Source organism: Gymnoscopelus microlampas (genome assembly GCF_963454915.1).
Source record: "Gymnoscopelus microlampas genome assembly, chromosome: 19".
Lineage (NCBI taxonomy): Eukaryota > Metazoa > Chordata > Actinopteri > Myctophiformes > Myctophidae > Gymnoscopelus > Gymnoscopelus microlampas.
Genome location: NC_139956.1, coordinates 935,606 through 960,036, shown reverse-complemented (window position 1 = coordinate 960,036; position 24,431 = coordinate 935,606). Strand labels below are relative to the sequence as shown.

General features: G+C 41.3%; 1 protein-coding gene and 1 long non-coding RNA gene across 2 annotated transcripts; both read right to left on the bottom strand.

Moving 5' to 3' along the window:
- Positions 1-8,631: 8,631 nt before the first annotated feature.
- On the bottom strand, positions 8,632-12,986 carry LOC311035151 (acetyl-CoA carboxylase-like; the record flags this gene model as incomplete). Its single annotated transcript, XM_084043230.1, has 7 exons — positions 8,632-8,771; positions 8,865-8,958; positions 11,843-11,994; positions 12,092-12,238; positions 12,381-12,514; positions 12,655-12,764; positions 12,976-12,986. 7 exons carry the CDS (start codon positions 12,984-12,986, stop codon positions 8,655-8,657), a joined length of 765 nt encoding a protein of 254 aa, XP_083899356.1. The 3' UTR covers positions 8,632-8,654.
- A 29-nt stretch (positions 12,987-13,015) lies between these two features.
- LOC311034718 lies at positions 13,016-23,723 on the bottom strand. The gene is made up of 8 exons (XR_014599621.1): positions 23,662-23,723; positions 18,352-18,480; positions 18,058-18,231; positions 16,379-16,544; positions 16,036-16,234; positions 15,334-15,469; positions 14,759-14,867; positions 13,016-13,252 (listed from the first exon to the last, which is right to left on the bottom strand). It is a non-coding gene; the product is annotated as an uncharacterized lncRNA (long non-coding RNA).
- Positions 23,724-24,431: the final 708 nt, after the last annotated feature.

Here is a 24,431-nt window from a genome sequence, read left to right as displayed (position 1 = left end):
ATAAATCACATTAAAATTCGTAACAATGAATCAAAACTACTATACACTTACCATTTGCTGAAGTAACATTGCACTTGGGAAAGAAAGAAAGAGTGAAATGTTTTTAATTTGGTCACATTTAGTCAATTAGACTTTAAAATGTGAATATCATTTCAGGTACCTACCTCTCCACTGTAGATAATGCAGCCTAAGTATAGACAGAAAAAGTTTTGTTGATTTTAAAAATGCAATGGGAAAAACATAACCACTGCTAATAACATGTGAACATAACAGCACAGTGATACATCACTTTTAACTCAGGTACATACAGTCGAAGATCTCACCTGGTGGAATTTGATGAAGCAAAGTCAGCTTGTTGTATGTGATGGATGATGCTACACTCGGTGGAAGAGTAAACATGGCCAGGTCCAGTCTGGTGAAACTGAGACCCAATAAGTTGGGGTTAACATAGGCCAAAAATAATGATTTAAATTATTTCTACTTGGTCTTCAAAAAACAAAATATACTGATAGATAACTTACATTATTTTGTACGACAAGCAGGACATTTCACCCTGAAAAATGACAAAAAGAGTTTGTGATTTTAAACCAAATGTGCATAGTTACAGTTTATATTACTATCATTACTTCACAGTTTTTACCTTTCCAGAGAACACAACAAGGTGGGACACAAACTCAGCCAATCCTCTCTCCTTTGGAGATTCGGTCAGATAGTCAAACAGTGCGTGGATGCCAACGTCTTTCTCAGGAAGAAGAGGCAACACCACAAATTCTGCACTCTGCTTTGGAGACAGGAGCCTTACAGCCTCCAGCTAGATGGAAAGAAAGTCAAGAAAAACGTGATCACCACCACTGGACTTTATTTTATATTTAAAAAGTAATTATCTCTTGGAGTTAATAATTCATCATTGTTATGTAATGTAACAACTTTAAAGTCTTACAGGGGAGAAGCCTGGGTTTAGATTCAGGAATTCACTGACAGACACAAGACCTGAGAATGCTCCAAAGTTGTTCTCCAACCAGTAAACACTGCTGTTGGACACACGGCCTCGGTCTGAAGGGGACAGATCAGAATGAAACATTAAGGCATTGAAAGGTGTCTGGAAATACAGTCAATATATTTCCTGTAAAAAATATAACATTTTAATAGATTGTAAAAATAGATAGATAGATTGCAGTTAGTCCTGACTGTGGTCGGGACAGGAAAGGGATTATTAGTTCCGTCAGGACCACTTGCTGCTGATGTGAGGTCATGTTGTCGAACTGATGGCTAAACTCCTGCAATCTGTGGATCAAATCAAAATACAATGAAAAACACTTGTTTTCACTTCTTTCTTTTTTTTCCGGCCAATTCCCATAAGGGTGCGCCACATCATCTGTTTCCATCTGCTTCTGTTTTCGGCATCTTCCTTGGTCACTCTAGCCACCTGCATGTCGTCTCCCTCCGCATTCATAAACTTCATCTTTGGTCTACCTCTTCTCCTCTTGCCTGGCAGCTCCATCTTCAGCATCCTTCTCCCAATATACCTCTCATCCCTCCTCCGTATATATCCAAACAAACATCCAAACCTCGCCTCTCTTGCTTTATCCCAAAACCTTCTAGCCTGGGCTAATCCTCCAATGTAATCATTGGCATCCTCAATTTTGCCACCTCTAGTTCCGCCTCCTGTCTTTTCATCAGTGCCACCATTTCCAAGCCGTACACATCTTCCCTCTCACTCTAGCTGGAACCCTTCTCTCACAAATCACCCCTGACTCCATCAGTTCCACCCTACCTATCGCTTCTTCAGCTCTCTTCCACACTACCCATTACTTTGGACTCAATTCAACTTCACTATATGACTTTTTACTCACGAGAAAAAAGAAAAGAAATTCAAAACATTGTGACTTAACTATGCTTTTCACCCAAACACCCCATTATGGGAGATGAAATGTGAAATACATCCACATAAAGATGATAGCCCCAGGTGGGAAAATTAGTTGGGGGCTGGTTCGTGGGCACCAGTAGTTCGGTAGGCTTGCGTGCCGCACGTCTGGGGGCCAACCTCCTCCAAGCATTATCATTGCACAAATTTAATGACCAGAAGTCTAGCGTCACATTTGCACTTTTTATAGAATTGTCACATCAGAAGACAGACCCTTGCAGCGTAGAGAATAGAGAATAGTTATACCCTTCCAGACAAGAGTCATATCCCGGCGGATACGGACTGTCTTCAAGGCAAGAGTACAGTCAGTTATGCCACATAAACCTTATAGACGCCGGTAGGGAGGGGAAGTATTATTCGCTTATAGATTCCAAGGACTTGGAATCAACACTCGATTAATGTTAGAACCAATCAACAGATTAATCCTATTGACACACTGTCCCTAAAGGCAAGGCTCCTTTCAGTCAGAGGAGGCATTTGAGCTTCAGAGCTTGCGCTATCCGGCACAGACATTGCTCCTTCAAGACAGAGCTCTGACTGGAAGGGTAGAACTATTCTTTACACTGCGATGCTCGGTCTTCTGATATGACATTCTATAAAAAGTACACATGTGAAGCTAGAAGTATGGGTATTGAATTCATTGTTATATGGGTATTGAATTCATTGTTATATGGGTATTGAATTCATTCTTTTTCAGATTATTAAAAACATGAGCTTTAAATTATTTCAGAATTCAGATGTGTTACTTTTAATTCGTTTTAGAGATTGTTCATTCTGTCTTCACCATAAAAGTAGTTTTCAGTGTCTGGTTAGAGCTACTTTTTGTACCGTGTTGGCAAGAAGATCCAGAGCTGCATCCAACACCCCAGAGGTCTTAGAGAGGAACAGCTTCCAGACTGGTCTGGAACCAGTGGAGCTGGGAGACTGGTTACACTTCATCACTGCAGAACAGAAAAAACAGGAAACCTTTAATGAAGTAAAAATTGGAAAATGATAACTGTTGCGTTCAATGTGAGAGACTTAAGAGGCTTACTGAAGCACACGTGTATTCTTCAATGCCAAAGTCACAAAAACGTCCATTCATCTGTCCGTTGTTGAGGAGGAGCTGTAGTGCAGTGCTTTGGTAGCCGAAAAGGAAAACATATCAAATGTTTCTTGAGTTGCAAAACGAAAAGTTTGTTCATTCAATATATTTGAGATATTGTAGGCATTTCCTCAGAACACTCACCTGTTAATTCCAACACAAATGTCTGTTTCTGTGAAAACATTAATTCATTCATTCATTATGAAAATTAATCACATTAAAATTCATAACAATGAATCAAAACTGCTATACACTTACCATTTGCTGAAGTAACATTGCACTTGGGAAAGAAAGAAAGAGTGAAATGTTTTTAATTTGGTGACATTTAGTCAATTAGACTTTAAAATGTGAATATAATTTCAGGTACCTACCTCTCCACTGTAGATGATGCAGCCTAAGTATAGACAGAAAAAGTTTTGTTGATTTTAGAAATGCAATGGGAAAAACATAACCACTGCTAATAACATGTGAACATAACAGCATAGTGATACATCACTTTTAACTCAGGTAGATACAGTCGAAGATCTCACCTGGTGGAATTTGATGAAGCAAAGTCAGCTTGTTGTATGTGATGGATGATGCTACACTCGGTGGAAGAGTAAACATGGCCAGGTCCAGTCTGGTGAAACTGCTTCACAATTTTACACACAGTAGAGGGATTGAAGTCCATTTTGTCCAGCAGGCAGAGATTATAGTCTGACAGCAATTTCAATTACAAGCTTTGACTCTTGCATGGATCAAACCGTTAAGTGTATAAGTTGGTCAAGTAAATTAAAACACCAGATTGTAGAAGGCAAAAATGATTGTCAGTTAAACAAACAACTTTTGTGTATTATGTTCATATGTGTATGGGCTTAGGCATTAATGAGAGGTTACATTCCAAAGTTTCACTTTTTGTTCAGCTTTAGTAGTGAAGAACCCTTCTGATCGTGAATAGTAATTCCAAAAAAAAGAACACACATCTGTATTCATTGTAAATGTTAAATACATGTGACTAAATACATTACCAAACATATAGATTCACTTTTCAAACACATGGTAAAAAGAATAATAAGTAGAGACAAAGCAGAGCAGATATAATTTAAAGCATTTATTAACACAATTGTATTATTGGTACCTTTACTGTAAGCAACACCATCAATATATTTGGTATAATGTCCTATCAATTATTGTTATTATAGTTGTTGTTATTGTGATTATATATGTAATAATAGTATGGTTATATTTTATGATTCTATATATAGGTTAATTATAGTTATTAGTGATAATTATACAATTATATATTATGGTAACTATTACAATGCCTGTAAACAGTTTATTATTGACAGATATATTATTGATGCTATAATAATTATTATTACTATTATTACGGTTATTATCCAAAATTATATTCTAACTTTTAAGTAAATTCAGCCAATTTAGAAGTGCACGGGGAAAAAATTCTTGCACGGAAAATAAATAGAGGATGACTTTTGAAAAGCTCACCATCACAAAAGTCATTAAGATCTTCTCTTGAACTGGAATCACTCTGCAGCATCTCTTTTATATTAGGGTGTTTGTAAATACAATCTAATGTTTTCAAAATTGGGATATAAACAAATTTATCAGTAACAACAGCCGGATCATAGGTTCCAGTAGTCCGATTGTGCAGGGTATCAAATCTTGTACCTAGAACATATTCAACTGGGTCTACACTTCCCCACTTCTCTTTAAAATATGTCCTTCTCTTAGTTTCAGAATTTAAGACACCAAAAGGATTTTCAATTTTTTTAAAACACTGATCAATTTTACCCTCAACCTCACTTTTAGTCTGGAGGGAGAGCGTTTTGGTTTTGAAAGTAGGCCTATAAGAGGAAGGGGCCCCAGATGGAGTAAAACATTTGAGCTGAACCTCTGATCGAGTACTTTATTTTTTCCAATTTTAAAAAGAACATGAGGTCCTGTAACCAAAGTGATATTTTAGGTGGGATGGCTGATTTCCATTCTAGTAAAATTCTCCTACGGGCTAACAAGGACGCAAAGGAAATAGCATTCTTAAATTTTTTCCAAGGTGGAGATTGGACGCCGGCCACCCCAAAAATAGCAACTTCAAAGCTAGGTTGAATATTCACCTCAAAGGCATCTGAGAGAATTTTAAATACATCTGTCCAAAAAACTAATAAACTGGGGCAGGACCAGAACATGTGAGTCAAGTTGGCTGGGTCATGTTGACATCTTTCAGCTCCCATCCAGGTACGGTAATATTCTGCTTGAACAAATTTTGTCTAATTTGGAAGTACCGGAATAGATGTGAGCGGGGGAGTTTGAATTTTAGTGAGAGGTCATTGAAAGTGGCAAAAGTCCCGTCTATGTAGAGGTCAGTAAATTTATACAGCCCGGATCTTTTCCAGTGTAAAAAGCTGGCATCCAATTTAGCAGGGAGAAATAAATGGTTGTTGCATATGGGGCCTTCTAAAGAGAAGCCACAAAAATTAAAATGCTGACGGAATTGGGCTAGGTTTAAAAGGCAGCCACTTCTCTCTTCTACAAAGCTAAAACATAAACCTTAAGTGCAATGTGGTATTCTGTCCACTGCGTAGCACTGTCTATCCAAATTAAAGCTGTAAACCCCAGTATGGAGTCATTTGAATGAGCCTTAGTTCCCATTGCTGGGAGTGCCCGTGGTGACGTGATTGGACAGATTGTCGTCATAGAAACCCTGAAAACCCCATGAAAACCTCAGTATGGAGCTATATGAATGAGCCTTAGTTCCCATGGTTGGGAGTGCCCGTGGTGACGTGATTGGACAGATTGTCGTCATAGAAACCCTGAAAACCACGGTAAATGGGAGACGTTTCCCTCAGCCAGCTACGTGATGGATGGATATTTAGTTGTCCCTGTGGCCGTTAGCTGCGGGGATAGTGTCACGGAAAACAAAGTCTACAGTATAGTCATGTTTTAGTAAAAAAGAAAACTAGCCTGCTACTGCTGATAATAATAATATTGGTAATAATAATACTGGTAGTAGTAGGCTAGTAGGGCTATAGTAATGAACAGCAGCAGTAGCTGCGTCCAGTTCAAACACCCGTGGTTACTTAAAATAAGTGATAATGTTAATAATAATAATATAAACCATAGCTTTGTATTAGAGTGATTTTAGGGTGCTATGCACAATATAATTGCAGGGCGAAATGTCTGGGCGAAGTGTCTGGAGGTGGGCGGGCGAAATGTCTGGGGGTGGGCGAAATGTCTGGGAAAAACGTCTGGGGAGGGCGAAATGTCCGGGCGAAATGTCTGGGGGTGGGCGAAATGTCCGCTCAAAAACGGGGGCGAAATGGTTTTAGGGCGAAGTGTCTGGTTACCATTTTAGGGTTGGCGGACATATAGTGGAATGACAAACATAACGTCTACTGATGCTCTTGTGTTTATTGAAGGGAAAGCTAATAATGATGATAATATTAAATAAAACAATAGTGACATGATGAACAGCAGCGCATCCAGCTTGAACACCCCAGTTAAGCCTGCTGCCTCTATCTTTAGTAATGAAACTAAACGCAGTAATATCCAGACAATCTGGAGTCTGCTTGGGTTGACAGTTTAGTGGGGAGGCTATAATTAAGATATGTCGAATATGTAGCGGCTCTAATAATGAGCGCCTCGCCGTAGGCTTCTGGAAATTGAAGCCTCACAGGCATATTTTGTTTTAATAGAGATACGATGTCAAATACTATATTCCACTGTCAGAAGTACACAGCAGGGGGTTATTAAAAAAAAGGCCTAATTTATAGATTGATAAACGCAGAGAAGAAGTGATAAAAGTAATAATAGACCTGGTAATAATCATAGTGACAGTAGTCTAATAATAATGAAGAAAAAATGATTTAAATTAAAACAGCAAAGACGATCAGAGACGGCGAGTTAAAGCGCCAGTCCAGTATTTCACCAAACATTTTCTGATGTGTTTGTGGTTAGATATCAGTCACTCAGTCGGCAAAGAACTATTCAAGCCTATTGTCCAAAATACACAAATAATTAATAATGACAGAATGTATGTGTAGATTAATAAACACAGAAAAAAAGTGTTAATAATAATGATAGTAAAAGAAAAGGAAATATAATTTAAAGCAGCGGCTCCCAGCAAGGAGCATTTTAAATTAAAGCAATTTCAATTAAAGCAACGAGGCTGGCCCGAAACAACAAGTTAGCAGCAGCAGTACCAGTCCACTTATTAGCCCGCGGACCCCCATTTGAAAAGATAAGCCAGGGACCCCCATAAGAGATGATTTTTATAGCTCTAGCAGTGATTCTCAACCATTTTAATTTCAAGGACCCCCAGTTTGACATGCATTAGGCTACGGACCCCCATTTTATGGCATTTCTATCTCTGGGACCCCAATTTATATTGTAAAATCAATGTTAATTTAACTCTGAGTGTAAATGGAACCAAAATTTGGTTCCATTTGTACACTCAGAGTTACAGACCCATAAGGGTCCATTTGGTTCCTAACTATTCATCTTTTAGCTGGGGACCCCCTGGAACACCCTCAAGTACCCCTGGGGGTCCCCGGACCCCACTTTGAGAACCAATGCACTATGTTACAAAATGTTTCTGGTGTAAGTGGATACATATTAGGCCCATACACTCAGCCATCCGACAAACAAAGAGAAAAAAAGAAAAAGATGTTCTTCTGTAAAAAAAAAAAAAAACTCCACAGATACTAAATGTTGGCACACTTTATATATAAATTAAAAAACCCAGTAGAAAGTGATAATAATAATGATAATAAAGGAAAATATATTTAATTAAAGCAACGGAGCCGACCGATACAACAAGTTAGCACCATTCCACTATGTTGCAAAAAGTTTCTGGTGTAAGTGGCTACATATTATTCACTCAATCTTATCGCAAAAAGGAAAAGAAACAAAAAGATATTCTACTGTCAAACCTACACAGGTAGTTAAATGATGGTACCATTTTATGTAGATTAATAAGGCACAGAAGAAAATGAAGATAATAATAATAATACAAGGTAAATTAAATTAAGTGAGTTATTATTATAATAAAAGAAAGGTGATTTAAAATAAATTAAGTGAATTATTATACACTCAGTCATTCGGCAAAAAAAGATGTATAAATATTCTACTGTCAAACCTACACAGATAATAGATGATTGTACAATTTTAGGTTAATAAGACACAGAAGAAAATGAAAATAATAATGATAATAAAGGAAAGGTGATTTAAATGAAGGCAACGGAACCAACCAGAAATGTGATTTAAATTAAAGCAGCAGAGAGAAAAGTGATTTAAATAAAAGCTGCGGAGCCGACCAGAAACCTCAAATTAGCAGCACCAGTCCACTGTGTTGCAAAAAGTATTACTCACTCAGTCCAAGAAAAAAAAAGAAGAAAAAAAAACACATATACTGCTGCAATACTTTCCAGTGATATGCATTTACTATAAGGATCCATCTTCACAGTTGCTAGACAGTGGACTGGGGGAAACATGACATGTTGCACTGGTTCTTCCTGTGCGTGTGTGTGTGTGTGTGTGTGTGTGTGTGTGTGTGTGTGTGTGTGTGTGTGTGTGTGTGTGTGTGTGTGTGTGTGTGTGTGTGTGTGTGTGTGAACATGTGACTTCCCCCTTAAATTCTAACTACAATCAAAATCAAACACCCGTCAGTGGCTGAACTCTTTTTTTTTGTCCCTCTGATGCTTCTTTTTTAAGTGATTTCACTCGCCATGCCAGAAACCCACTCCCATCTACTGGATTGTAATACTGTTCCTAAAACACAAGAAGAAAAGAGGGGGGAAAAGTGTCATTTGGTTTTAATGAGCATGTGTAAATGTGCGTTAGACTGGTGTTTTATGTACTTACATAGCCCAAATTTCCCTGGGGATCGGCCAGGTATGGGAATAAGGCAGTGATGCCCTTTGCATAGTCCTCTTTAACACGCCTTGAAGCACTCGTCCTACAGTACACACACACACACACACACACACACACACACACACACACACACACACACACACACACACAGACACGTATGAGATCCAAACAAATGCACCGTCAGGGCAACCCTGACGTAGCCCTGACGGTAAGTGTGTTACGTCACTTCCTATACTGTCTGCGACGCTAGCGAGACGTACATCGTTTAGCTGCGCAAGACGCTAACGTTGATATTATTGTATTGTTGTGATTTGAACACACACTATCACTGCTAACTAACTACTACCCTATCTCTCTACTGTGTGGCGACTTTATCGCTGCCTGGGCTGACTGTCTAGCTAAAGGACTAACTTTGCCGTTGGCTGTTGGCTTCACAGTTAGCCTAGCTTTAGCTTTAGCTTAGCGGCTACTTTGGGCTGCTGGGCGATGGCTTCTCTCCCCTTCCCCCCCGGGTTCCCGTCTCGCTCTCATCCTCGCTCCTGTGCTGTATGTCTCATGCATAGTTACAGCTCTGACGCCTTTATTGGATGTACGGATGTTTGTGTCAAGTGCAGTGTGTTTGCAGCGCTGGAGGAGAGGCTCTGGCGGCTAGAGGTGGTGCTGACTTTAGCCTAGCTTCTGCTCCCGTGCAACAGGGAACAGGGGGACATTATATATATATGAAGCGAAATCAAGTAGAACAGTTTCCATTAGTAATCTATCATCGACCGGAGGGACCTAGTATCGAGCGACCTAGCATTCGCACGATCACTGGAGAAATGAAGACGAGCGGCCAGAGAGCGGTGCATGTAAGGGGCGGGACAAAACAGCAAGGGCTGTGATTGGTCTGACAAGCAGACATGCGTACATGCGAGAGGGCACGACACAAGCCCCCCTCTTTTTTTATATTAACCACTTGAACCCTAGCATCCCTTTTCTGAGGAGAACTTTAGCCAAAAATAGCAGATCTACAAGCTCACAACGTCTCGCAGTGCGAGGCGTTGTGAGCTTGTAGATCGGCTATTTTTGGCAAAGAGTTATAGGTGTAGAGGGAGAAAAGAGCAGCAAAAGTATATCTGAAACACCATTCTATACAATATAGAGGGGGTCCCTGCTTCATCTCTCTCTCTCAGCTAGGGGGTCCTTGACCTGAAAACGTTGAAGACCCCTGCATTATACAATATATGCTGTACCACCCCCCAACGGGGGTCCCTGGCCTGAAAACGTTTAAGACCCCTATGACTGCCACATTTCTGTGCCTTTGTATTACGTGTTACAGTGAATAATAAATCTACAGAATATGCTTCCAAAAAAGATGCACACCTTAAAGGATTTGTCTCTCAATGATCAAGTTATTTGAAACTTGTCCGCCATCTTATCATATCATGTAATCATCCATCTATATTACATCTATGGTCTTGTATAAGATCATCCTGAACATTCCTCAAAGCCCCTTTGTTTAACTCATCACCCTATATCGGTTACATTCATCAAACAGGTGGTATACCTAGTTTGTGTAATCTGAATCAGAACAGAAAGTCAAGACTAGTGTATAAATTATGTTAACACACATTGTTAGCAAACACAAACCTGAAAATAAGTATATTTAAAACCAAATCTTATCAGATGGGGGTCTGTGGACAAATACATGTTAATCTGCGGGTCCTTTTGTCGAAGCAGAAGCAGTACTCCCTGTCATCGTCGAGAAGGTGAAGGTGGCAAACGAAGAAGACTACGTCCTCACACTCTATGGGAAATGAAATCACTGAGTCTGAAGGGACAGCAGTTAAATAAAGAATCTTTATTTATATTTCTAATTAAAGCTACAATTGTGTCCTTTCACCAGACTCCCATGAACTACCAAAACACAAAGTACAAAGTAACCAAGTACAAAGTAACCAATAACGAAAATCATACCAAATTAAAAACACTTACAATCAGCCCATCGTAACTGAAATAAATGAAGTACAAATAGTCAAGGGAACCAATAAACTCTTGTGCTCTGCTGGGGTGCTGGGGGGGAATAGCCGAGAGCTGGCTACAGCTCCTCTTTATAGTGTCAGGCTCTAATCACACATGAGCTGAGAAGGGGAGTGACAGGTGTCTAGCCAAGACCAGGTCAGCATAGACACTAGGACAAATAATCATTAGTGAACACATAAGCATAGAAAGACTGTAGACTGAGGTGTTAATATTTGGAATTAACATATGCTTTATCGAGAGTGAGAGCTACTGTGATACTTCTTAGCTGTTGAATTTGAATCACTCTGCTGGGACGTGCGACAGATTTCAGTGAAGGCCTCACCCAAGTAATGACATTTTTTAAACTTTAGTAACTTTAACCTGGTTACTGTACTTAGGAACTATAATGTATAACAGAGAACAGGAAAACAGTTACTTTAATGCGTTAGTTTAATCCCATGTTTCTCACAGCAGCATAAAGTCTGTCAAGTGCATAAGTCTCACTTTGGTCTGTCGCTAGACAACATGATTCACTGCAGTGTAGACTACATGTTGTCTTAGCTTGGCTTACTTAACTATTGTTTGTTTTACAGGTCAATCCTCGTGTAATTTGTGCTCATATATGCATTGCTGAATGTTGTAATTAAAATAATCTGAAATTAGTGTCATTAGTAAATGAGCACCTTCTTAAATGTGCTATCTTGACTCTGCATTACTCTCAATATAGGGTCCAGCTACTGGAAGCAAAAATGCCAGGAAGGTGCTGGCTGTGGATGAAACGGCCTTCAGGTAGTGGTGCGAAAGACAGTATTGTAAAACAAAATATATATATATTTTTTTTATTAACAGTTGCTTTATCGAGAGTGAGAGCTGTTGAGTGAGTTTTTAGCTGTTGAATTTGAATCACTCCATCAATAAGAGAAATTGTTCCTCTATGTCTAATATCAGGGATATTTCTTGCTTACAAACTGACATACTGTGTCATGTCTTTCTTGACAGCCTTCTCAGCAGCAGGGAGAATGCGACCAGACACACTGGTCATGATGTCCTGCAGCTCCAACACTGGCAAGGAGGGATCTCGCATGGTCTTCATCAGCCTCTCCACCCGCTCCCTAAGCTGGGGAGATAGAAAGAACAGCATGTTTATCAACCACTGTACTGTGTTGCTATTAGCTAGGTAGGTGTTTGTTTCTTGTGCACGCGTGAACTCGGACCGTGATGCAGAAGAAGGGTTCGGGCAGGCAGTAGCCATTCATGATGTGGATCAGGTGGTCCAGTGTACTGTGGAACACTCTGTGTAGCTTCCCCCCTCTCAATGCTACAGCCTGGATAGTGGGCAGGGCCCCTGTGTGCAGCTCCGCCTTAGGGACTAAAACACATAGTTAGAGGAGCATATGAACCCTAGCGTCCCTATTCTGGGGATGCCGAAATAGGTGAACATACAAGCTCACAGGCTTGTAGATCGGCAATGACACAAGAACAGGCGTAGTCCACATAATGTACCTGCTGCTCTCTGCTGGGGTCGTCCAGTTGGAGCTTGGCAATGACGCAGCCAGGCTCTAGTGCAGCCCCGGCCCTCTCACATAATGAATACAACCAGACTCTGAAGCGGTCAGAGTCATCACCATCTTCATCACCTGGAAAACACACATGTTAATGCAGTTTACATCTATAAATTCATGTCCATGAAATTAGGCCGAATTTGCCGTTAATGCTCTTTCATTTGGATATCACACCTCCATCTCAGTATAGCACTGGCCAGAGAACACGTGCCCACCGTCCTCTACAGTGTACTGGATGAGTTTTCCTGCCGAGGGCGAGCGCAGCAGCGACGGGTCATTCTCCTTCTCAAAAACACAAGTCGTGTTCCCGATAGTGATGGGATACCTGCAAAATACAAAACAAACAGTACTAACCAAGTTTAACCATTGAATATTGTATATACAAATCAGAATGGCAGGGAGGATTGTGCACAAAATGCCCCAAAAAGTCAACAGGAATTGGTCACCCCCCAAAAATAGGCAATCTGCAAGCTCCCAACGCGCCGGGGTGCGAGTCGACGTGTTGTGAGCTTGCAGATCGGCTATTTTCAGCATGCCACAGCGTCATACGATGAAGGTTAATTGAGGTTCTAAACATTAAACAGCAATGTACCCGTCCACCTCCTCTTTCATGTACAGTAGGTGGTACAGCTGCTGCCGTCATATGAGAGCAGAAGGCCTCAGTCGCTGAGGCGATGGACATACACCTCGGCAGATGCATGGTTCATGATGAGCACGTAGGAGTTGGGAGACTGTCACGTCACGCCACGGCCTTCATAGATCAGCTCCACATCCACCGTGTTGAGGAGCGTGTGTGCAGGTAACACCTGACCTCTGGCAGGGACGTGCAGAGATAGACTCTAGGTGGTGCTAGAGCACCTGCCCTTTGCCCTCTTGACCAGAAGTGCCCTTTTGAAGTGTGCCCAGTTTACAGCAGGGGTCTTCAACAGGGGGTCCGGGACCCCTAGGGGTTCCTCAGAGTTACCACAGGGGGTCCACCAAATCTTTATGTGATATGATTTTTCTTTTTTACCATAACCACTCGAAACCTAGCATCCCTTTTCTCAGGAGAACTTTAGCCAAAATTAGCAGATCTACAAGCCCACAACGCCTCACGCTGCGAGGCGTTGTGGGCTTGTAGATCGGCTATTTTTGGCAAAGAGGTATAGGTGTAGAGGGAAAAAAGAGCAGACCAAGTAAACAAAAAAAAGTGTAATTTACTTGAGCACCTGCCCCTCAAAATGTCTGTGCACGCCACTGACCTCTGGCAAAGACAGTGGGAGATGTGTGTGTTAGTGGGTGCGGTTATTTATATTCCCCCTTTTCCCAATTTGGTCATTATGCCGATTCAACGTTTTTCCCCTCTTGTGTAGTCCCTGTCACTGCCAACCCCTACATTAGGTCACGTGGGAGGCTGCAGACAACCATGTGCCTAATTCAATACACATGGAGTCGCCAGCCATTTATTTTCACCCGACAGTGAGGAGTTTCACCAGGGGGCTGTACGTAACGCATGTGGTGGAACATGCCATTCCTCTCGGTTTCACATCCGGCTGAACAGGCTCCGGCCAACCTGTAGGAGTCAGTAGTGTAGCGACAGAAATTGTGTTTGCTGGAGAGCCTGGCCAAGCCGGATGCACCGTGGAGGATTCAAACCCCTAGTCTCTGCAGTGGTGGGCAGGAACTTCACCGCTGTGCCACCCTGATGCTCAGTGGATGTGTTTTTTATCCTTTTTTCTTTTTTCAATCCCACAATTTTGTAACCCATTTTTTCTACCAGTGCCAATTGCCTATGTAATCCTGGCCGTTACTCTCCCAGCCTAGGGAGAGCCCAGAACTGAGCTCAATGCCTCCTTCAATGCATGAGGAGCTAGCAAGCCGCTTCTTATCACCTGACAGGGGGGAAATTCCCCGGTTGGACGTAGTGCGTGGAAGGAACACGTTATTCCAACCAGTTCCTTTCCCCTCCATCACCAGGGGGAGGCAGTATAGAGAGCAGGATTACTGCATGTTTTTGTGAGGGTACCTACCTACCCTAAGGGACACAGGGAGAACATGCAAACTCCACACAGAAAGGCCCTTTCAACAACCCCACCTAGGGTATGGGCACTGATGCCCACAGCGTCAACACCTGAGGCCCATTCTAAAAACGCCTTCTAAATCCAGACCTACGTTTCTGAAAAACATATTTCTTCAATAATTACAAAAAATGTATGTTGCTATGTACTGTACATAGTAACAACAACCCCAAAAGGGGTCCCCGTCCCGAAAGGTCTAGTTACAAAAAGGGCTTCCCGCCCAAAATGGGTTAAGACAGTACTTTGTTTATTCTTTTTGTACCTTTCCAGTGAGTGCAGGAAGTTGGACACACTGTTCCTCAGGTTGACATGGGCTACGTGGAGAGCACCGCTCACCATCCCCAGCATGGTGTCCGGACGCTCTGCCTGCCCTGCACACACACACAGCACTATACTCGTTTTTATCATAAAACTAAAACAAAGTGGTCATTTCAATGTGTTGAGAACAATGAGAACAATGCCAGTCAGATCAAGCTTCCATCTACCATAGTCTAATCACACACTTGACTGCGTACACTCTGTTTGACTAGAACACAGCATGGGGACATAATGACAAAATAACATTTTTAGATCCATGTCGTACAATCATCATCACATAACACAACAATGACTTGAGGTTACAGTGATTTCTTAATGCCATAAGACAGTGGTTCTCAAAGTGAGGTCCAGGGACCCTCAGGGTTCCTTGGGGGGGGGGGGGTTCCGAATGGACCCTTAACAGGTCTGTAACTCTGAAGATATGGGGGTCTTTGAAAAAATACCACTGCCATAAGAAATGTGGTCCTACATGCTACATGTCCCTCATAGGTCGCCCCCAAATGGGAGATATGGCTGTACCTGCATCTTCTCTGAGAAGAGCCTGTCCAGCCAGCCAGTCTCAATGCGGTTATGCTGGAAGCTCTTTATGAGGTACTCTACAGTGGTCCTGAAGTCCCCCCTGATAGACAGTTCCTTCACAGCCACCACCATGTTACTACAGTATGTAGAGACAAAGACAACTGTTAAAATCTCACTGGGTGTCGTTCACATCATACAAAACAGAAACCCATCAACCCTAGCGTCCTTATGTGGGGTATGTCATTATTACAGATGAAGATATTTGTAGTGTAGAGGGAAGAAAAAAAGAAGCGATCAAGTATTAGACCGCTGGAGGACCCCGGTCAACAAAGAATATAGGGTTTAAGTGGTTACAGAGTTCAAGGGATAGTTTGGATTTTGGGGAATTGCACTATTCTTTCCGACTTACCCAGACTAAAGAGTCAAACAACCTCATTAACAACTTATTAATGTCACTGCATGCAGTTTGAAGCTATGTTGAATGGTGAGCTTATTACCTAGTTGAGTTCAATTCATGAATGGCTATGGAAACATGTAGCAGCTCCTCTCAAAAGTAGTAATCGATAGCATCTTTAAGTCTTAGGAAAGATTGTGCAAGTGCCCCAAATACGGAACGCTCCCATGAACAGAGGGCAGAATTGACATTTCCATCATTTTTCACTGACTTACACTGTATCATCCAGTGAGGGTGAGTGTACTCACCAAATGGCCTCTGATTTGCTCGTGATTCTCTCCCCAGGATAAGCAGTGTCAGGATAAGCAGTGTCAGGATAAGCAGTGTCAGGAGAAGCAGTGTCCAAACTCATGCAGGCCTCCAGCCGCAGCCACGCTGAAGTAACAAAACGTTCTTATTGCTGCGGAGGTTCAGCACTTGGACCGTTCCCGAGCTCGGCTTGAAACCCTACAACAACACATCAAACAAATACTTAATCAGAGCCCCTTCAATTTGGACTTATTTTTAAGTTAAATAAATGACAGTAGCACTGAGGGTTTTACTGTGTATAAATTCTACGTCCGTTGTAGAGAGAGAGACAGTGGCACATACCTCATCAGGGTTTTTGCTGGTGATACGGGATGCAATGACGTGGCCGCGAGGGGAGGGGGCCGTGACCAGACCTTCTAAGTCAATGGGACAATCACCCCAGGGCTGGACCGACCCCATACAACATCCTAATGTCTTTGATACGGTACAGAGGGATTCCAATGGAAATCTGACAGGAGAGGATTAACATGTTCAACTTGATGCTCTTCTCTGGACAGTGAAATACGGAACAAATATCAGTTAAATATAACGGTGACCAGATGGTTAAATTTGCACACTCTTTGAGTTACACATGGATAATCTAGAACGGGGTGCACCACAGAGCACATATATGCGGCAGGCTGGGTGGCCTACCCAGGGCTATGTACTGTATTAGGCCTGTCACAATTATTGCATAATCACCTGATAGCAACTATTTGAGCTAGTTGCAATTATTTTGCATAAATCATTAGAATAGTTTCTATTCATCTGTATAAAAACAGTTGGCTAAAACTAACAGAAATGTCATATTTACATCATTGTTTCCACTTCATTGTCCACTTTCAACCTGGCGTCCCTATTTTGAGCATTTAGGGCAAAAATAATTTGCCCAGCTTCATGCCCCACTCTGCATCTGTGATGACCGAGTGAAACTTCTCTTGTTCCTCTTCATACAAGTGGCAGAGATGGGCTCCAACCACGGCCACAGCCTGACAATAGAAAATTAAAAGTGGATGATTACAAAAAGAAATAAAATAGGACGTATATTCCATTTATTCCCTGGCATTGCTACAAAATGCTAACAAACCCCTCACTGCCAGAGAGACTGTAAATCGCGAGTGGGACTGTACAGCCACACTATGCACTGCTCCCTCAGCACCACCTGATCTAATCCAAGTGCGCTTGTGCCATGGTCCCTCGAGAATGACGGCCGCTACTACTAACTATTTCTATGCATTTGATGTATTATTGAGCGTCTGCTAAATGCCTAAACTGTATACATAGATTTTATTTTTTGTAATCGAAATTGTAATTTAAAGATTAGATTTATTGGTCCCCGTGGGGAGATTCGTCTTCACTGACTGTACATTACATAAAGGGCAATTTCACATCACACAAGACAGACAACAAGCAACAAGACAACTGGTGTTAATAGGACAGATTTTTTCAGCGGGGCCTTTTATTCAGGACCTCGATGGCTGCAGGAACCAGGCTTTTCCTAAAGCGGGCCCTGTTAAATGAGAGTGTTCTGTACCTGCGCCCTGAGGGTAGGAGATTGATGAATTTGTTGAGTGGGTGGGAGGTGTCTTGAACTATGGAGTTGGCTATGCGTGTGATGGATCTATTGTTCAGTTCTGTGAGGTTGGGTGTAGGGAGACCGATGATTTTAGCAGCTGTTTTTATGATGCGTGTGAGTTTGGCCTGGTTTGTAACAGAAAGCATAGTGAAGAAACATGTAGAACAGTACAGAAGGATGGGTTGAATGATACTTTGATATAGCAATAGCAGGAGGTGTGGGGCAACATATAGTCCTTTAAGTTTACGGATGGCTGACAGGCGTTGTTGACTTCTTTTTTGAATGTCCGTGGTGTGCTGATCAAAGGAGAGTTTATTGTCCAGGGTGATTCCTAAATATTTAAAAGTGTCCACTGTTTCAACTGCTTGGGTGTTTATGATGGTGGGGGGCTGAAAAAGACTTTTACCTTCACAATCGATAATTTCATTGCCCTGTGAGGACGTAGTCATCCACATTTCCACGAGCAATCTTCACCTTCTGGGTGATTATTGGGACAACTGCCTCTTCTTCTGTCAGTCTTAAAACGACGACGCTGTTGGCTTTCACCTTTCCATAGCGGAATTCAGAGATAAGGATTGATCTGTAAAACAAATAGAACAGGACCTAAAGCAACCTGAATGCACCTCTGATTTCTCCCATACAACACTTTCCTGTACGGTCCTTCCTAAAACACCAACATATTCCACCACATGTAGAGTACCTGGAGTTTTTCCGGTGATGTCCACCACTTTGACGTTAGCGCTCATCTGCAGCAGCGTCTCCAGCAGCTGGTCAGACCACCTCCGGTCGGGCAGAGAGGCCATTTGATTTGGGCGCGCATCTTCTCAGCCTTCAGGGAAGAGAATAGAACAAAACAAAACATGTTATTGTTACATGAATATGCATCTGCATTACAACACTTACAATTAAATCTGTGTCATATTAAGTTTCCACAGCCATTTGTAATTGGGAAACATGTCCAGGCCCTAATGCGTAAGCAAATGAAATTGGAATGGCTATTTAGCAATATTCATGTTATATACACCTGCAAGTTGAAACTAAAGTCAGTACTTCATGGGGTGTGCAATTGATAGAAAATAAATCATTTTTTGGGTGAACTCCTCCTTTAAGTTTCCCAGGGGGACTCTCTACCCATTCAGCTATGACCACCCTAGACCGAAGGAGGGTTAACTTTTACAAGCTTATGGAAAGCAGTCTTTTTGCAAATGTCATGCTGACAGACTATTTATTTAGCTGGCTTGTATTATTGTTGACGTTGTGTGCATGTTTTCTTGACTTTAATATGTTATTTTGAGTTGCAGTGATTTGAAAGCCAGTCTAATTACGGGGCCAGAGCTTAGCTCTGTACACGTATTGTTATTGGCAGTATTCTGTCTCTTCTTCTTCTGCCACTTTTCGCAGTTCTGGCTGAACCGTGCTGTCGCTTTTTACGAAACTCGGCCATATAGTAGATGGTCATGAAAAACGATCAAAAAATAATTCTCACAATCTTTCGTCCAAAGGTGGCGCTATAGCACTCAATTGAAAATGCCAACTTTGAACAGGTACAACTCATGCCCTGTTTGACCTACAACCATGAAACTTGGATACACATATGCGTCTCCTCATGCTGAACAACTTTCACCCTCTGACTTTTGACCTCTGACCTTTAGATCTCCCACCATTTTGAATTATATGAAAAACAGTCATTGGCTCCTAACTTCTGCATTTTTTCACTTATGGAAAATCCGTTGGAAATTTTTGTAGGCAGAGGTCCAAAGTTCAAGTGTTAAACGTTTCGTGCAGATTGCTCAAAAATCCCAGGAGGAGATAGATTTTAACTATTACAGAAATTATTCATCTGTGCCTAAAACATACATGCAGACTCACATTTCTTTGAAACTTTGCAGAAATGTACAGGGTCATTCCAAATATCACTGAAACCAATCTTACTCCAATTAGCCAAAAGGGGGCGCTATAGCAATTTTTTGAAAAGGCAGACTTTAAACCGGCATAAGTCATGCCTCGTTTGGCCGAAAGTCGTGAAACTTGCTTACACATGTGCCTTGACTCATGAGGAACACACGTATCGATTTGACCATTAAGCTCCGCCCTTAGATTTTCCGCAATTTTGAGCAGTTTGAAAAATACTTGTTTTTGACAGTTCTGGCTTAACCGTGCATACGCTTTTTACGAAACTCGGCCATATGGTAGATGCTCATGAAAAACTACCAAGAAATAATTCTCACACTCATTCGTCAAAGGGTGGCGCTATAGCACTCAATTGAAAGTGCCAACTTTGAACAGGTACAACTCATGCCCTGTTTGACCTACAACCATGAAACTTCGATACACACATGCGTCTCTTCATGCCCGACAACTTTCGTGGTCTGACTTTTGACCTCTGACCTTTAGATCGCCCACCATTTTGAATTATTATGAAAAACAGCCATTGGCTCATAACTTCTGCATTTTTTCACTTATGGAAAATCCGCCGCTTTTGTTTTGTCTGCAAAGGTCCTAAGTTCATGTGTAAAATGTTTTGTGCAGATTACTCAAAAATCCCAGGAGGAAATAGATTTTAACTATTGCAGTTTTATGAAAATTATTCATCTGCCCCTAACACATACATGCAGACTCACATTTCTTTGAAACGTTGCAGTAATGTAGAGAGTCATTCCAAAAATCACTGAAACCAATCTCACTCCAATTGGCCAAAGGGGGGCGCTATAGCAATTTTTTGAAAATGTAAACTTTAAACAGGCAAAAGTCATGCCTCGTTTGGCCGAAAGTCGTGAAACTTGCTTACACTTGTGCCTTGACTCATGAGGAACACATCTATCGCTTTGACCAGTAAGCTCCGCCCTTAGATTGTCCGCAATTTTGAGCAGTTTGAAAAACACTTAAACCCAGGATTTTTCAGCTATTTGCGTGAAACTGTATCATCTGTGTGATCTCCTTTTTCACAGTTACTTGTCTGTTGGGCCAATGGCGTCTCCCTTAAATGAATGCCTCACAATCTCAAGGTCGCCAGTTCAAGCCTCACTTGAAGCAGACTTAATTTAAGTTGAATTGCAAACAACATGACTGTATCAATGAATACATGTGCAAATGGTAAAGATAACCTGAAATGCTTATTTGAGAGTACGTTTTTTCAACGTATATGACATACTTCATTCTGAAAATAGCTGATCTACAATCTCACAACTTTTCATGGTTTGTGAGCTTGTAGATCGTCTACTTTCACTAGTTTTGGTTCTGAGGAGATGTACAATTTCTTCATTGGTAAATGGTTTGTGAACGAGTGATCTTAGTGAAACAGGGGCTTGGTTCATGAAAGAAGGCAAGAGTTTATGATCTTCAACAGACAATATCAGCCTGGACAAAGCTATAGCACTATAGGTAGTGTTGCAGCCTATTAGTCTGAAGGTTGAGAGTTTGAATCCTGTTAATGGCAGTAGGTTGAGATGTCCAATCAAACCATTATGTTTCCATCTCTCTCTCTCATCAATCTATTGTTTCCATGTCACTCTCTCTCTCTTCAATCTATTCCGTTTCCATGTCTCTCTCTCTCTCTATTCACTGGCCCCGTATTATCGCTGCTTGCAGCTATATTGCTGTATTATAGCTCAGCATGCAGGACTCCTCCCCAATTGGAAAGGTGCAGGGCAGGAGATAATCACTGTTGTAGGCTGCAATTGGTGCCAGGCTGGTAGGCTCTGCTATAAAAAGGCCACTGCTGCAGAGGAAGCCAGATTTTGTTGAGACCACTGACGTGCACAGATCCCCAGCAAGGACAGAGGAGGGAGGACGGGCCTCAGGCAGGAACCAACTGAACCCCAATGGAAAGGGAAGTACAAACCCATGTATTGCCACTTGCACTACTGTCGTTGGATATTCCTGGCACAAGACACTTTACTGCTACCATTGGATGTTACTGGCAACGGACATTTGAATGTTTGAATGGGATGTTATCCTGGAACCTGTGGCACTAATTGACTCTGTACCTTACAGTGCTTTATGGAACTAAGTGGACGACTCTGAAGACACCCCCCCCCCCCCTTTGAAAAGTTGGCCATTGAACTATTTGCATTCCCCTCAAAAGTCACTGCCCTGGTTTTTTATTAGATTTTAGGTTGAATAAACGAACATTGACTTTTTGTACTCCTGCCTACTGTGTGGTTTTGTGTGGTATTTCCCCATTTCTGGTCAGTGTTTAGAACCAAAGCCTTTGGCTATTTTATTGTTCACACTACTGTGTAACACAAACACCAAAAATCTGAGAAGTTATCAATTGCACACCCCATGAAGCCTTGAATACATGGATGTATTTTGGTTTTTGTCGCAATAATTTGATGCCCGGGTGTATTTCCGGTAGGAGACACAAAGATTCTACTTTGTGTCTCCTACCGGATACATTAGCGGTAGGTAGTGATAACTGCCATTAAGCTACAAGATTGGAAGGGTTTAATCATACCAAAATATAAACTAGAGACATGTAGGAAGACAAAAATACAAAAACTTTACGGTCACCTTAGGTGGTGCTAATTTGTGAAAATATCAGTGTTGGCCCCTGGACTATCATAGGGGTTGGCGACAGCGTTCCATAGATCTGGCACAGATAAATGAATGGACATAATAATGTGTACAAGATACAGAAGAACAGTGGAACATGCTATACAGTACATGACATGCATCTATTGGTTGCTTTTAGGGGTGCAACGGTTAATTAAGAACTATCGGTTCAATTATGGATAGTTGCAGCCCTAGTTGCATTCAATGCACTATTTTGACTGAGGGATTAGGAGGAGGAGGGGTACAACATTCTGGGTTGTACTGCATGTATTTTTCATCATTTATTTGCAGCAGGCATGTAAACATTTGAGTACTTTTACTTTTGATAATTTAAGTACTTTTTGATGCCAATACTTTTGTACCTTTACTCAAGTAAATTCTCAAGTGAATTCTGGACTTTTACTTGTAATTTCTACATTGCAGTATTGATGCATTTACTCAAGTAAAACATTTGAGTATTTACACCACTCCACTACTAAGTTACCTAACCAACATTATTTTTTGGGAGACATGGAACATTTGGGAGTTGAAAAGCACCAGTTGCTACGTTTTATATGCAACCAGAAACGTCAGAATATCAGAATTATCTTGTCTTTAAAAACGAACGCTAAGCCAATATGTTAGGTTGAGGGTTGAGGACAGAGTACAGCAACTTGCTATGGGCCTGGTCTTTAAGATACACCACAACATTGGGATCCCCCTGTATTTGTCAAAATACTTCCAAAATGTTAATCAAGTCCATGATCATAACACCAGAGGCAGCTCCACAAACCATGTTCAACCCAGATTTGGCACAACAAAGGGAATGAACTCTTTCTCATGCTATTCATCTAAAATGTGGAATGCCCTACCAAAAGGAGTAAAGGAGTGTAAAACCCTACTTACTTTCAAAAATGCCCTAAAGATACACCTTCAGGAGGCTGCAATTCAAAAATGGCCCCTGTCCAAGTCCTAACCTACCCCATGTCCTAACCTAACCTACCCCCCCCCCCCCCCCCTCTCTTTCTTTTTTGTACATATTTTTCACCCTTCATACTTCATACCAGTAACCTGTAAACTGATTGTATGACATTCTGTATAGTAGTGTGTATATCTGTCTGTCTCTTATATGTCAACATGATTTGTGTGCATGGGGATCTCATCTTAAACAAGCTACGTGCTTAACTGAGCTATCCAGTTTAGTAGACCTTGTATTGCGAATTTGTACTTCCATGTACTATTATGTACTGCCATGTACTGTTCTCATGTCTTACTAAATAAAGTACATCAATCAATCAATCAATCAATCAAGTCCATGTTAGCATAATAGTTAGCCACATTAGCCATTGAGCCAAACCAACTAACTCTGGGCTCGATCAAACAGGGTAAATATAGACTTCTTGATGTTATAGGTACTGTTAACTAACGTAACACAGACAATGTGACTTCGCTATGTAGATATAAAACATATACAAACCTTTTCTTTTCATTTGGGTCGGTACTCTGGTACTCTGTTTGTGTGGAGCGCTAAAACACTTCCGGATACAATCAGTGACGTCAGACGTAGGGTTCAACCAATAGATAGACGCGTCGCGCGTTCACCGCTCACGGCCGCCATTATAGTAGTTTCTTTCAGTCAAATGAACTACACATTGTAAAGGTGGATTGTGCCCACAGGCAATGTAGGTAAACAAATAATATACATGCTGTTGGGTACAAAAATAACCCAATACCATATAATTAACCCAAAATGGGTAAAACTAAGTACATAAAAACAAATCATTAGGAGTCAGGGTTAACATCAGTTACATTATCATTGTGCATAGCAATGCACCTCAAGTAGTGACTGTCTCTTTTTAATTACATTATTGTTTCATAGAGACACTATATCAATCAATCTGTCAATATGATTACCATTGTATTGACATATTAGTTTGTGCAATGATAGATCTTACAAAACTGTTGCATGACAGCACAAGACATAATCAAAAGGAATATTCATTCTCATAGTGGGATATGGTATGATACACTCCCTGGCCTTAACACGGAGCTCATCTCAAAATAACTGACTTCACTAAAGGGAAAAAGCAACTGCACCCAATGTGAACTTGAGACAACGAGGGGACTGAGCAGCAGTTGGGATCCACATTGGTCTTGTGAGGAACAAGTACACCATATTACAAAGCACATTACCCATCTCTATCTCCAGGGACGTGCACAGATAGACTCTAGGTGGTGCTAGAGCAC